Genomic DNA, 14,598 nt, shown 5'->3' on the forward strand with positions numbered 1-14,598 from the left:
AATTATTAAGAGTTAAAGTTTAGGGCTGGGGATGTGGCTCAAGTAGTAGCGCGCTCGCCTGGCATGCGTGCGGCCCGGGTTCGATCCTCAGTACCACATACAAAACAAAGATGTTGTGTCCGCCGAAAAAAAACTAAAAAATAAATATTTTTTTTAAAAAAGAGTTAAAATTTAATAAAGACATTGATTTTTAAAAGGCCCTTTCTTTTCTAATTTCAAGTCCAAGGCAATGAAGAATATGATACCAGTATAGTTTTGTGTCATGGCCTTGACTCATGCTAAGGTGCAAACAGTTTTACAAACCATTACTTTGGAGACACTAATGCATATTACCCAGCATGGTAGTGAATAGCTATAAACCCAGCTACCTGGGAGGATGAGGCAGGAGGATTCCAGATTTAAGGCCACCTGGGAAACATAGTGAGACCCTGTCTTGAGTAAAATAAAAAGGGTTAAAGATGGAGCTCAGTGGTCAAGTGCTTGCCTAGCAATGTGCAAGGGCCTGGGTTCAATTAAAAAAATAAAAAAATAAACAGAATAAAAACTGTGGAGAAGCCTTATTACAATAATGAGAATAATTTTGATTTTTGTAGATCCCCTGAAAAGGTCTAGGGAATCTCAAGTCCATATCCAACACTTTGAGAATCACTAATTATGGCAATATGGCCACTGATGGATAAGAATAAAAGAATGAAATTTCATTCTCATTATCCATTTACTTACCCTATGCAAATCAGTCTCTGCAGTAGCTCTCTTTATAGACACATTATGAAACTGAATACTCTAGGTTATAGAGAAGACATAAAGTACCAGAAGTTTTGTTTTGTTTGGGGTTTAAAGGTACTGGAATTTACAGTTTTCCCCTCCCCCATCAGACTTAAATGAGGCAGAAAAGAAACATCCCAGACAAAAGGTGTACCTTGGGTATGTGAAAAACCATTTTCCCAGTGGAAAAGAGAAGATATACCGTTTTCACTTAAGCTTTGGCATGAACAAGGTAATATTTTAATACTAATTCTTGGAGTGATTTGTAAGAGAAAAAAATCATTCACTTATATTTTGGTAAAGAATGTACACTGGTGGTTAAATTTACAGGTATTTGATAGCTTCATGCCTCGGGACTGCATCTTAGACATGCATTAAATAAGGAGAAACAACTGTCACTGAACAATTCAATTTGCAATATACAGTCATTTGATTTTCTAGACAACAAAAGATAAGCATTTCTTTCAACTGATCAACATTATGCTCATAAGTCAATATGAATAAGAAGTCATACTTGACATATGATTATAATCTAATTGCTAATTTAGAGAATATAGCAATTCTGATCATTTAAAACTTGAATATTCTATGTACAAAAGGTAGTGAGTGCAGTTTTATTCAGATGTTTCTGCTAAATTTTATGCAGCATATTTCATTTTTTTATAGCACCCAAACTCTTTGAAGGTATTCTTTTTTCAGGATACTCTATATTTTAAAATGCAAATATATTCATTAATAGAAATAAGTATCATCAACTTTAAGGGTAACAATTATAGGGCTATCACTTGGGAAGACTTTATTCTTGCTGTGACAGGTACTTTACCTTGTATCACGTTTAATACTTCATTAGATGATCGCTTTCCCATAATAATCAGGAAAAGTGGAAACTGATCTGTTTTTTGAGTCCGAATGGTTTGTGCAACAACACTGCCAAAGTGTCTGTTACACATTGTCAGAAACCTTAAATGAGACAAAATCCAAAGTCAGTTTCATTTCAGAGTTTAATAAATTCACTAGTACTTCTAACAAAACCCTTATTATTAGTTCTGTAAAAATTAGCTTACCTTTTATCAATATATAAAATCTTGCTATACTTTCAACTAAATCTTAGATGATTATCATATAGAAAAGGAGGAAGTACACCCTAAAAGCTGTCTGGGGGTGATAGCATAGGATTCTCAGTCTAAAATATTACAAGCTGTACTACCTAAAAACTATGAGGAAAAACCTATCAAATGAATTTCAAGAGGACAGACTTTCTTAAATAGAACAAATAATATAGCATGGTATCAAGACAGACTGACTAGCAAGATTCTAAGAAACACAATTTAGCAACATTTTCACAAGTCTTTAGAATCAAGAATTGCACTTCAAGAATTACGTGTTCTCTAGTATATTAGAAGATCTTCTAGTTTTGTACTTAGTATAGGATAAAAATAATAATTCTAAGCTTTTGGCCAAAAAAGCTCAGAGATATTAGCATACCGAAGTCTAGCATTAGTATTCTTAACACGATCTGGAATAAATGAAAAAACTGATAAAGCTTTTCTCTTCTATTAGAGGACTGTTTGAAATTAGCATTTCTTTCAAGAGAAAAGGGTAGCTTATGATATGTTTTCAGATCTGATGGTAAAAAGTAAATGTCATAATAATAATGAATTATGAAAGACCAAATGCAAATATAGAATGCTTTAATAAGATCCAATTTAATAAAGTCTGTAAAAATAATGGACTTTTAATAACACAGGTCACAAAAGGCAAAACAGTGGAAATTCTGGGGACTAGCCACTGGTACTGGCTTATTAATTCTTAATTATGTTCATGAAAGGCAACTTAAATCGTGTGTTTTCTTATGCCTTATGATAATATTTTAGGTAACAACTCCTCTGAAATGTATGTTCTAGCTGATGAGCAAAGTCCTGTCGTCACATGCATTAGAAGGTAAATCTATTTGAAAAGACAAACGACATTAAAATGTCATGTGCTCAGATTCATTTGATATCCAAATTCAAAACAGAATCAAACCTCTTAATTTTTAAAGCCAATATATTTTCTGTCTATAGAAATTCATCTCCAAAAATTAGGCTGAATCCTCCATAAAACCTGTGCTGTGACTACAGAAAGTAGATCTTCTTAAGACTACTAGAACTGTCGGCAAGAGTGTCAAGACAAGTTAGCACTACTGTAATAAGTTCATTGGAAGGCAGGTTCATATACACATTTGGAGCAGCAATAACAAGACCTCATGGCAATTTGAAATGACAAGGCCTTAAGAAATCCATTGTCAACCATGAAATATCAGTGCCCCCATGAAAATTCAAATCTTCACATTCCACAACTATTATGGGATAAAAGGTGCTCAAGCAGCCTAAGCCTCCATACAAAATTTCACACCCATATAGCTTTAACTCATCAATGGGGATGTGTAGATCAGGAGGCTAGCAAGTTAGGATCTCATTTTCCTTTCTGCCTCTTACTAAAATATTTGAAGTCAGCCTTGACCCTGATCTGACCATTGGCAACCTCTAAAATTAAAGATGTCAAAAACAGTTGGAATGCTGTTTACTACAAAAGGGAGAAAATAAGTCCTTGTGGCTTTCACACCAATGGAGTAAGTGGATATCACACAGTAGATACCCATCACAGCACTAGTCTCCAAGCGATATCAAATATTACCCAAACAGGATACCCCCAAAAAAGGAAAGAAAAAAGAAAGTAAATGAGCAGAAAGGAGAGGGAGGGAGAAAAAAGCAGACGGCTTAGTGGTTTTGAGAATTCCATTTCAAGACAACTTTGCCTACAAACTGTGACTTCACAAACTTCCTTTTTGTGAAAATGAGCAAGCAAATTCAAGAGAGGTATAGTCTTCAAAGATATATGGACATTCAATTAACTTAAAAAAATCATTTTTTTTTTTGGAACCAAAGATTGGCAAGTCATTCTAACTTTTTGAAAGGAGTTGAGAAATATACAGGGATCGTGTACTCAGCTGATACCAAAGAGTAGCCTTAAATCAACACTTTGTTCAAATAATAAAAAAAAACCTTAAATTTTAATCAGTCTAGTTAATATTCCTAAAATTTGAATCATATTTGAGATTTGTGATCAATTGAGAGGTTGTAGGGTCAATGGAATGTACGAAATTACAAAGTTCCTACTTTGAAATTATATAATTAGTAAGAACTTCACACACAGATATCCATTCTTTCTCATGGCTGGGAGCTCTGCTTGTTCTTCCCAAGAGGAGCATAAAGTCACCACAGCAGCACATTAATAACAGTAAAAAATTCAGTTCAAAACAGAAGAAAAACAGGGGAAAAATAACTCATTTTAAGAGAAAAAGTATAGTTTTTCTATTTATGGTATTTTCTTCCCTTTGGCCAGATAAAAGTATGCCCATGTACCTAGTGGTAGGGCCAAAGCTGTCAACACAATTGTAACTAACTTTGCATTCAGTAGAGTCAGATATCATGAAGGGATAGTGGTATCTATAGTCATTGGATTCCAGCAATCTCAAATGCAAACAGGTAATCAATGACAACTAATCCATAACAAGGAGAAGTGGCTCTTTCAATTATAGGATTTAGCTGGGTATGATGGTGCACACCTTAATTCCAGTCACTTGGGAGGCTGAGGCAGGAGGATTCCAAGTTTGTGGCCAATCTGGGCAACTAAGTGATTGCCTGTCTCAAAATACAATTAGTAATGATGATGATGATGATGATGATGATGACGCTGACAGTGTTGGGGATGTATCTCAGTGGCAGAATAATAATAATAATAATAATAATAATAATAATAATAATAATAATAATAATAGTTCTGGGGATGTAGCTCAGTGGCAGAGTAGTTGTCTAGCACATATAAGGCCTGGATTTAATTCTGAGTACTGCTATAAAAAAAAAAGAATAAAATAATCTACCCATCACAGACATATTTGAGGAAGGGAATAAGAAGTTGCCACATTAAGTCCCTGAAACTGAAAGTTAGAATGACCAGACATAGAATAGATGCTGTCACTAAAGGAATAAAATGAGTTGGGAATGTGGCTAAACAGTAGTGCTCCTGCCTAATATGCATAAAACCCTGGGTTCAGTCCCTAGTTCCTCTCTTTCTGTCTCTTTTAACATACAACCAAGGGGTAACATGAACAAGGGAGATAAGAAAAAAGGAAATGAAAAAATGAGTGAAAGAAAATGGCTAATCACAAATCAGGTACACTTTTATATTCACTAGTTCTTGCCATTAGAAATCCAAGAATAGAACGATAAGATACATGATTTTTACCTAAACTTCAGAGAAAAATAAACAGAATATTTGAAGGCCAGAATATATTAATCATTAGTAAAATTTCCTGTCTCTGAAGCATAAATTCTTTTTTTTCTACCTTGCTAATGAAAACAAGGATTACTAATAAATCAGATATGGGAAAAAGTAATCTTTTAATTCAAAACAGGATATGGTTTAGTTTCTTTCAGTCAAAGTCATAATTATACTTTAACAAGCTATACTTCCTAGCAAACAGATATATTATGTGAAACCTAGCAATTTAGGGAGAGGAAGTTGAAATTTTATAAACACTTATTATCTATCTATTATATACTAGGTATTGTAAAAGAAGAAACATTTGATTTTAAAATGGAGGGCATAAGAATGCCATTACTCTATTGATGGGTTCCTGATTATTACACTTTGATGTGATTTCCATAAGTTTAAAGCGACTCATATAAAATGGGAATAACACTGTCTTTAAAACACCTATAATCTTGTAAGAATGAAGTAAGGCAAGATTCCAAAAACACTTATACCTATGTGCAGAATATGGTAGGCCTTAAAACTGATAGCCATTTTATTATTGTTACATGCAAAATTAACAATTTTGTCATTACTTTCACAATTAAAATGAAATCTTCAGGCTTACACTGAGGGATTTTTGCACAGTAAATTATAAAAAAATACAATTATAGATGCTTCAGCTGTGCAATACAACAAAACTTTAGTTAAATGTGAATATAAAACAAAAATCACGGGCTGGGGATTTAGCTCAGTTGGTAGAGTGTTTTCCTTGCATGCCCAAGGCCCTGGGTTCAATCCCCAACACCACACACACACAAAAAAACCAACAAAAAAGGCTTTAGCCTCTCTCTCCTATAGAGAGATGGCCTTTATTTATTATCTCTGTCAAATAAACTCTTGTGTGTATCTCAAAAACAAAAACACCAAAATCACTTTTATTTTTGATATATTTATATTTTAAAAAGTTAATTTAAAACCAACAATATCAAAATAACTGTTTATTCTTGAACAACATCTTTCTGATAATGTGTGAACCATTTCTCCCAAATGAGAGGTTACTGGGCAGAAGAAATTCATGTATAAATTCAAAAACCTTCAGATTTTGGAGCATTCCAGATTTTAAAATTTTGGAATAGGGATGTATATATTTCCACATCTAAACAATGCTAACGGACTTCCCCCATACTGTCCAACAGTTTGAATAATATTTTAATAGTCTTTTGTATGCACTTCCTTAACTACAGCTGCTTGCCTACTTTTTAAAAAAAGCCATCTTGGTTTAAGAAGCCTCTTCCCTTTCAAACAGACCAAACAGTTTTTTGCCACAGCAGTCTCACTATTTACATGTATTCATTTTTTTTTTGTACTGAGGATTGAACCCAGGATGCTCAACCACTAAGCCACATCCCTAGTCCTTTATTTATATTTTACTCAGAGACAGGGTTTCACTGAGTTGCTAAGTGCCTTGCTAAGCTGCTGAGGCTGGTTTTGAACTCGAAATCCTCCTGCCTCAGCCTCCAGAGCCACTGTGATTACAGGCATGCACCACACACCCAGCAACATGTATTCATTTATGTTTGTTCAGTTACATTTACACAGATTGACAAAACAAAACAAAAAACCAGAATGTAAGATAAAGGAGCTTAGAGATCACCTAGCTAACACACAATTCTCTTTACCTCCTTTTTTTGCTTTACTAGGAAAAATTCACATATAAGGCCTGGATTTAATTCTGAATGCCCCTCAAATTCCACTGTTCAGTTTCTTTCTGGAAACTGAAAATTCCCATTGAGAATGGTCTTCAGCATGGCTGGTATATGCCCCTTTGTTCTTTGAGGGTGACTTTGATTTTTCGTTTAAACTGAATTAGGAAAACAGGATATATATATATATATATATATATATATATATATATATATATATATATATACACACATATACATATATATACTAACTAACCATAAAGGCATTGATCCTCAACTTCTAGTAGCCTAGGAATCACCTAGGGAGTTTATTTGAAAGGCAAATTCCTCAGCTCCATCCCCCAGGGGTCAGGTCCAGGAAAGTGCCTTTTTAATAGATTTTGATGTTAAGTGGTTAATGGCCACACTTTTTGAGAAACACTTTTCAGGACAGAACACTATTTTTCTTGTAAAGATTAGAAGTTGTTTCTGAGGCATTTCCTTTTTTTTATATTTATTTTTTAGTTGCAGTTGGACACAATAATTTTATTTTATTTTATTTATTTTTATGTGGTGCTGAGGATTGAACCGGGGCCTCGCACATACTTGGCAAGTGCTCTACTGCTGAGCCACAACCCCAGCCCCCTGAAGGCATTTCTAAAAGAAGTCATCCCCAAAACATTTCAGGTGATGGAGCTTCATTCAGTGGACCTTAACATTTTTAAAGTGATCACCTCAGAAGACTAATTTGAAAATCCAAATCAAAGCTTCAGATTTTGGAGCATTCTGGATTTTAGAATTTTGGATTAGGGATGTAAATATCTCCCCATCCAAAAAACTCTGACAAGTGAAATACTTCTGGCCCTAAGCTTTTCACATAAGGGTTATTTGACTTATAATAAGAACATAAATATTATTTTAAGTACATGAAAACTCCCCCAAATAAGGGTATGCTTTATTTTCCTTATATCTAGACTATAGAATTGTAGTTGAGAAGGATAAAAGAGAACAGTTATTCAATCTCTTATCAGATGCAGAAATTCTTTGTCTAGCAATGTAAATAGAAGATCCATTTTCCAGGGGAGAGCAAATATATATTAAATTTAATGCCTAACATTTCTTCTGTGTTTTGCCTCTTACCAATCAATAAATGTTTATGAAAGCCTACTAAATGTGAGTTGAGCTATGGTTTATATCCTAAGGGGACTAAGAATATTTTGGCTTTGGTAAATCAAGGTCCCCAAATAGTAAACTCAAGCTAATATATGACTAGGGCCTACATGTAGTGGTTTAGATTAAGTACTGGAGAAAACACAGAAGAGAATTGGAACTTAGAAGACAGGGAGAAATTTATATAGCAAGGCAGTGCTCCTAGATAGGAAACCACTCTCACCTCTACATTTCCTAGTAGTTAACATATATGTGTTGCATAACTGGGCCAGTTTATGCTTCAGTAACCTTTATTTCCATTATGACAATGTTGACCATGAGACTTTCCTTTTCCTCTTCCAAATGCTACTGAAATCAGTTTAATTAAGAAGTTCAATGGACTAAGTGACAGAAGAATGGAGGGAAGAAGAGAGGATAGGAAAAGGAAAGATAGTGGAATGAATCTGACATAATTTTTCTATGTACATATATGAAAACACTAGTGAATCCCACAATAGGATAGATACATCCACAAGAATGAGGTCCTAATTAGAATAAGATATATTCCGTTTTGTATAATTATAACAAAACAGATTCTATTGTCATGTATAACTACAAAGAACCGATAAAAAAGTAACAAAACAAAACAAAAAAAGGAGAGAGAGACACACACACATTAAAAAAAAAAAAAAAAAAAGGACAAGTTGGGCCTTGGATTCAATACCCACCACCACTACTGCCACTGGCAAAAGAAAAAAAAAAGACACTCTGGATGAATCTTCATGATCTCCAAAGCTTTCACCGTGCTTCTCTCCCCACAAGTTCATTTGGCCTCTCAAATGAACCAAGCAGGTGTTGGCCCATAAGTTCTAAACTTCCCTCTAACTTTTAGGAAACTGCAGTTTTTATATAATTTCATTCTGTCACTACCCATTGACTCAGGAAGGTGGAAAATATCCAAATATTAACATAAATGAGCAAGTAGGAATTATTGCAAGAACCATAGTCTTGTGGAAAGAACAAAGACTTTGGAGTCAAATGAACCTAACTCACTAGTTGTGCCTTTGGATAATTTAATCTTCCTGAACTTTGGCTTTCTTATGTATGAAATGAAGATAATAGATAACGATATGTAATTTTGGAATTGGTCTGTGAATTCATAAATACTACTTCTTTTTCCTCCCTTTTATGTGCTTCAGAGTCATATCTGGTTTCTCCTCTCCACAGAATAAATATAACGTGAAATGTTTCTTAAAATAAGCTTACTGGTCTATAGCTTCTAGAGTATGTATCAGCATTATCATAAAATGGTGTTCTGATCTAAGGTAGAACATATAACATGTTATCATGTTCTATTATTTTTTTCCAGCTCCCAAATTTGGAGACTTCATGATTTTAGTATGTAAAACATTTTCAGCATCATTTGGTTGGCTGGTTTCTCTGAGAACCCTGACATTTATAAATAATTTCCGTAAGTATTTGAAAAGACCTATCATTCTAATAGGCTAAAAAAAAAGTAGTAGGAGAGCCTTAGTTGAAATGTCATACATAGGAGGAAAGTTCTTAAAAAATAAAAGACCAATAGCACACAATATTACACTTTAGTCACTCATCAAAGCTCCATGGAAGATTTGATAAAGGCTCACTTGAGACAGCTGATGTTTGATAGCATTGAATGGACATGTTAACTGTGTAGGCTTTTCCTCTAAGCTGTATATCAGTTTTAAGTTAGATCTTCAAAAAGGAATAAAGACCATATCACCTAAGCTCCCCAAAGTATTACCATTACTGAAAAAATAGACTTAATTCAAAGCTCTCTGCTTTTATAGGGGATTAACACAAAAAAACTTCTTCTGTATAACGTAATTGTCTATTACATTTCTTAATGTCTCTCAAATAGAAAACCACACAACAAAATTCAGCCTTTAATTCAGTGTCAGGAAATCTTAAGATGAACCTGTTAAACTTCTATTAACAGATGATAAAAAGTATAAAGGACAAACTGTAAACTCTAGGGCACATAAGAGAAATATTATGAGTGTATATCAAATGAACAGATGAATGAGTGAGTATATGCTTATGACATCTTTTTTTTCTCTAACTGCAAGAATTTCAGAGCTGAATTTGGTGTTTAGGTCCAAAATATAAGTCAACTATTACGACTGTTAATTAGTTTTCATTTTTCTGATTTATATTTATTTACTCTTGAATAGTGATTACATTCATTTTTAAAAGTAGGAAAAATGATAATGCTAAATACACACCCCTAATCTGGGGACAAATATGTAAATACCTTGATTTTCAAATAGTAACTACCAATAAATTTGCCCTTAGTCCCCTATAAGATTGAGAAAAGTTGTTTAGACAAATTGTTTATGAATACTTAGAACATAGTAGTGATGAATAGGAGGTAGCATAGGTCACTAAAAACACACCAAAATCGTCATGGCACACTTATAATTCCAGCAACTGGGGAGGCTGAGGCAGAAGATTTGTGAGTTTGAGCCCAGCCTGGGCAAGTTTCAAAATAAAAAATGAAAAGTGGGGCTGGGGTTATAGCTCAGTGGTAGAGCACTTGCCTAGCATGCATGCAGTGCTGAGTTAAATTCTCAGCACTGCATATAAATAAAAAAATAAAGGTCCATTTACAACTAAAAAAATATTTTAAAATTAAATAAATAAAAAGGGTTGGGGATGTAGCTCAGTGGTAGAGTGCCTCTGGATCAATCACCAGTACCTAAAAAAATAAAAACAAACAAACAACAACAATAAAAAAAAAAAAAAAACAGGAAGAACATACCATGCTTGCCTAACATGAGATTATTACATTGTGAACTCCTGAACGTTCAATAAACTTTGACAATCTGGACTTTGGAGAGGCATGTGAAGAGGTGTTTCAAAAGATCCTTCAGGATAAGATTCAGAAACACAAGCTAAATTAAATAAGTTCATCTGTTACCAGGAAATTCAATCTATAGAGTGCTACCAAACTGAGTGTTGTCTCAAATAGTTAACTATTTGGCTTTGTCCTGTCAACATTTTCATATGAGAGATAAAGAAATCAAATGTATATGTATAAGTAAATGCACTGAACACTTACTCTTTTTAATCAATTATACCATTTAATTATAATAAAAACTCTAAGGAATGTGGTTTTATTTCCATTTTACAACATGTAAAGTTTATCTCAGAGGTTTTATTCGACTCATTCAAGGTCATTACAGTGTCCTAGTGGCATAGCTAGGATTTGAATCTTGGTCTGGGTAAACTGAAAGTTCATTTATATTCTTACCCATTATGCTATCCTTCATTCTTACAATATCCAACAAATAATATTGAGCCTTGTAATAAGAAAGAAAAGTGAACACACAACTTTTGCTCTTATGAAGCTTATATTTTAGTGGAAGAATTAGAAAATTAATTTAAAAATATGTAAAATATGTAAAACTGATGTCTTATGGAAAGCTCAAGGAGGGTGCTATGAACAAGAATGATGGTGGGAAAGCCACCTTTAGAAAGGTTCATCAGACTTTTCTCAAGAGGGGACATTTACACTGAGACCTAAAGGACTGATGACTTCTGTTTCTTAAACAACTAGTGAGGGCAGCTGTGAAAGGGAGAAGAGGTGTGTGATGTTTTTGATAAATATGTGGTATCATCTAGAGATCTCACCCAGGAAGAAAGACTTAACTAGAGAATCCTAGTAGGCTTACCTAGCATTACTGTATGCTCACTAGTTAGTATGATTTTCTCCAGAAGTGTTTAACCACAAAGGCAAAGGGAAGGCAAATAAGTGGGTCCAACAAAGTGAATGTATTGAATGGAGTTTAAAATATCACCAGAAATTGATAATGATGAATCTCAAAATCTACATAGGACAAAGAGGGAAATAAAAATTACAGACAGAAAGGTTGGGTAGAGTGAGAGAAAGTGGTAGGGTAACAGACTGGAGACTACACGAAGATTTAAAAAACAAGTACTTATTATATTTGAATGAGTGGGACTACTATGAAGAAGTGGTCAGAATCAGATGTTTTAAATAAAAATATATGCGGTGGTATAGTTTCCATTGGTAACCACAGAAAAATTTTCTGGAGTTGGACACATCTAGGAACTAAGAGGATTATCAAAGAGTAGAAACAAGAAGTTAAGGTGAGTGATAAATTTGTGAAAGTTAATAGAATTTGTACCCCCCCCCCCCAAAGATCTTTTCAATTAATTGCATCAGTAGCAAATTGCAGATATATGGTTTATTATCAATTCAAGTTTGAAAAACAAGTAGGGGGTTTCAGTTGACTTCCGGAGTTTGACAGAAACCAATAATTAAATTCCAGAATAGTTTGTACACAGTACCAAACAAACCTCTGGAACACTATGTTGAATCCTTGCACCTTTACAGGAGACTATTTTATAAATAACAGTGGAAAGAATTAATTGTATTTGGTAAGAAAATGCAGGGAAAATGAGCAAAGGAGAGCTATAGGGAAATTGACAGTGGAATGTAATATGAGGAGATAAGTTAGGCTTATTTCAGATAAATACAAAACCAGAACCAAAACCAAGAAAGTATGGAAGGCTTCTATAGAAGAAGCACTATAGCAAAGAACTGTCCAGCTTTTAGACCAGCTCCTCAAACACTGTTCTCTCTAATATTTAGGCAGAGATTGGAGCAATATCTGTCAAGCATATTATGGAGAAAAAGATCTACATGGCTGCAAATTGTGCTGCTAAGGATGTGTTTAATTCCCAATAAGATGTAGTAACTCTCATCTTACACTTCTCTTACATGCCTAACAGGACTTTGCTCATAGTAACTCGTAATAGATGGCTTCTTAAAAAGTTCTATAGTTTATGCTTCGTTTGTGAACAATACAAAACTATCACTCTTTTCTATTACTTAATGCTATCAAGTTCAGAATCATAAAAAATATGCTTGTGGGCTGGGGATGTGGCTCAAGTGGTAGCGCGCTTGCCTGGCATGTGCGGGGCGCTGGGTTCAATCCTCAGCATCACATAAAAAAAAATAAAGATGTTGTGTCCCCCGAAAACTAAAAAGTAAATATTAAAAAATTCTCTCTCCTTAAAAAAAATATGCTTGAGAAAAGGACACCAAATCTATTCCCTAATGAGTTATCTAAACTCAGAAGAAACAGGATTCCATTTTATTCCCCAATTCCAGTCTAATAGATACTTATCCACTTTTTGGTGGTAATATTTGGCAGAACAGATCGTTAAGACTGTTGACATAAAACCTTGAGTGTCTATGCAGACTGATAGGCAGATACTGGACAAAATGTCAAAGGATCCAGTTTCCACATTGATTTTCTTTCTTTCTCTTTCTTTTCCTGTGTTACTGGAGATTGAAGCCAGAGGCGCTACATCCCTAGCCCTTTATATTTTTTTGAGACTGTGTCTCACCAAGTTGTTGAGGGTCTTCCTTAAGCTGCTAGCACTGGCCTTGAACTTGTAATCCTCGTGACTCAGCCTCCTGAGTTGCTGGGATTACAGGTATGTGCCACTACATCTTGTTCCACAAGTAATTTTAAAATCACAGAACAAATCTGTTTATTTTATAATTTTTATTATAATATTAATTTTTCTGCTTTACTACTAGTATTCATGGAAGAGGAAAAATGTACTACTAATTTAAATGGCATAGGTGTTATGATTAGTTAAAAATTCTTCAGAAGTACCCATGAATATAAAAATTATTAATAATGACACAGCAGTTAAAAAAAAACAAATTTTGGAGACCTTTTCAATTTCATACAATAAGAAAAGCAAAAGACCTGATGGAGCACATATGTTTTAAGATATTTCAGTTTATAAATATCTTATTTTGGGAATTTGTTTCATTTGCTTTACATTTTGAAACCTATATAAATAGTGGATCAACTACCTCTCACAACCATATTGTTTTTTTATTTGAATGTATATATTCTAAAGTACAAGACGATTAGGTATTGGGATTGACAATTTGTACATAACTTTACAATTACACCACATGGAGTCATAGAACAGAAAAGGATGTGGCAATAGATCATAAAGGTCCCAAGGCTTGGTGTCACACTCAGATTTCAGGCAATGTGACATGGTGAAAATTTTTTGAAATGCTGTGATTCTTATAATCATGATACCTAGAATATTCGAAGCACACAGCGCTTAGCAGAAATACCAACTAGATAATAATATAGTGCATGAGAAAAACAGGATTTGAAAAAAATTTATAATGTTCTTTGAACTGGCTTGTCAATAGTATCACCTTTGTATTATTCTTTCTAAACAACAGTTTTCATATATACTGTTTATTGACAACTGTATCTGAGTTAAATGCATATTTCCTAAATAGCATTAGGTAGATGAATATGGAGAAAAATACCCCCACCCAAATGCTTTGAACCAGATTCAAAGCACTTACTATCAGGCAGTTATACATGTAGAAGTAGGTAGAAATGTGGGAAATGTCCAGATCAGAGGGGAGGGGGGAAGCTTGTAAACTGGTAATTTTAAATTATCTTGAAGGACATTTTAAAAGGATTATCTATTTTAAAGAGAGAAGAATGTATTATAAACAGTTTAGCCATCATCTACATAGAGATTGGTTTGTTCTCAATCTTAAAAGGCCATCACCTTTTATCCATTCCCCCTTTCCCTTCCTTTCAGTACTATTAGGAAACTATTCACAAGTGTACTACTGGACAATGCT

At 33.9% G+C, this 14,598-nt stretch overlaps 1 protein-coding gene across 2 annotated transcripts in view; it reads right to left on the reverse strand.

Annotated features, from left to right (window-relative positions):
* Positions 1-14,598, reverse strand: part of Faf1 (Fas associated factor 1) — a 403,819-nt gene that overhangs the window by 83,972 nt on the left and 305,249 nt on the right. For both annotated transcript variants that reach the window (XM_027944976.2, XM_071617812.1), the window contains exon 14: positions 1,589-1,725. In XM_027944976.2, coding sequence (XP_027800777.1) covers positions 1,589-1,725 — 137 coding nt within the window. The remainder of the gene's footprint in view (positions 1-1,588; positions 1,726-14,598) is intronic.

The sequence above is a fragment of the Marmota flaviventris genome, chromosome 10 (assembly GCF_047511675.1).
Source record: "Marmota flaviventris isolate mMarFla1 chromosome 10, mMarFla1.hap1, whole genome shotgun sequence".
Lineage (NCBI taxonomy): Eukaryota > Metazoa > Chordata > Mammalia > Rodentia > Sciuridae > Marmota > Marmota flaviventris.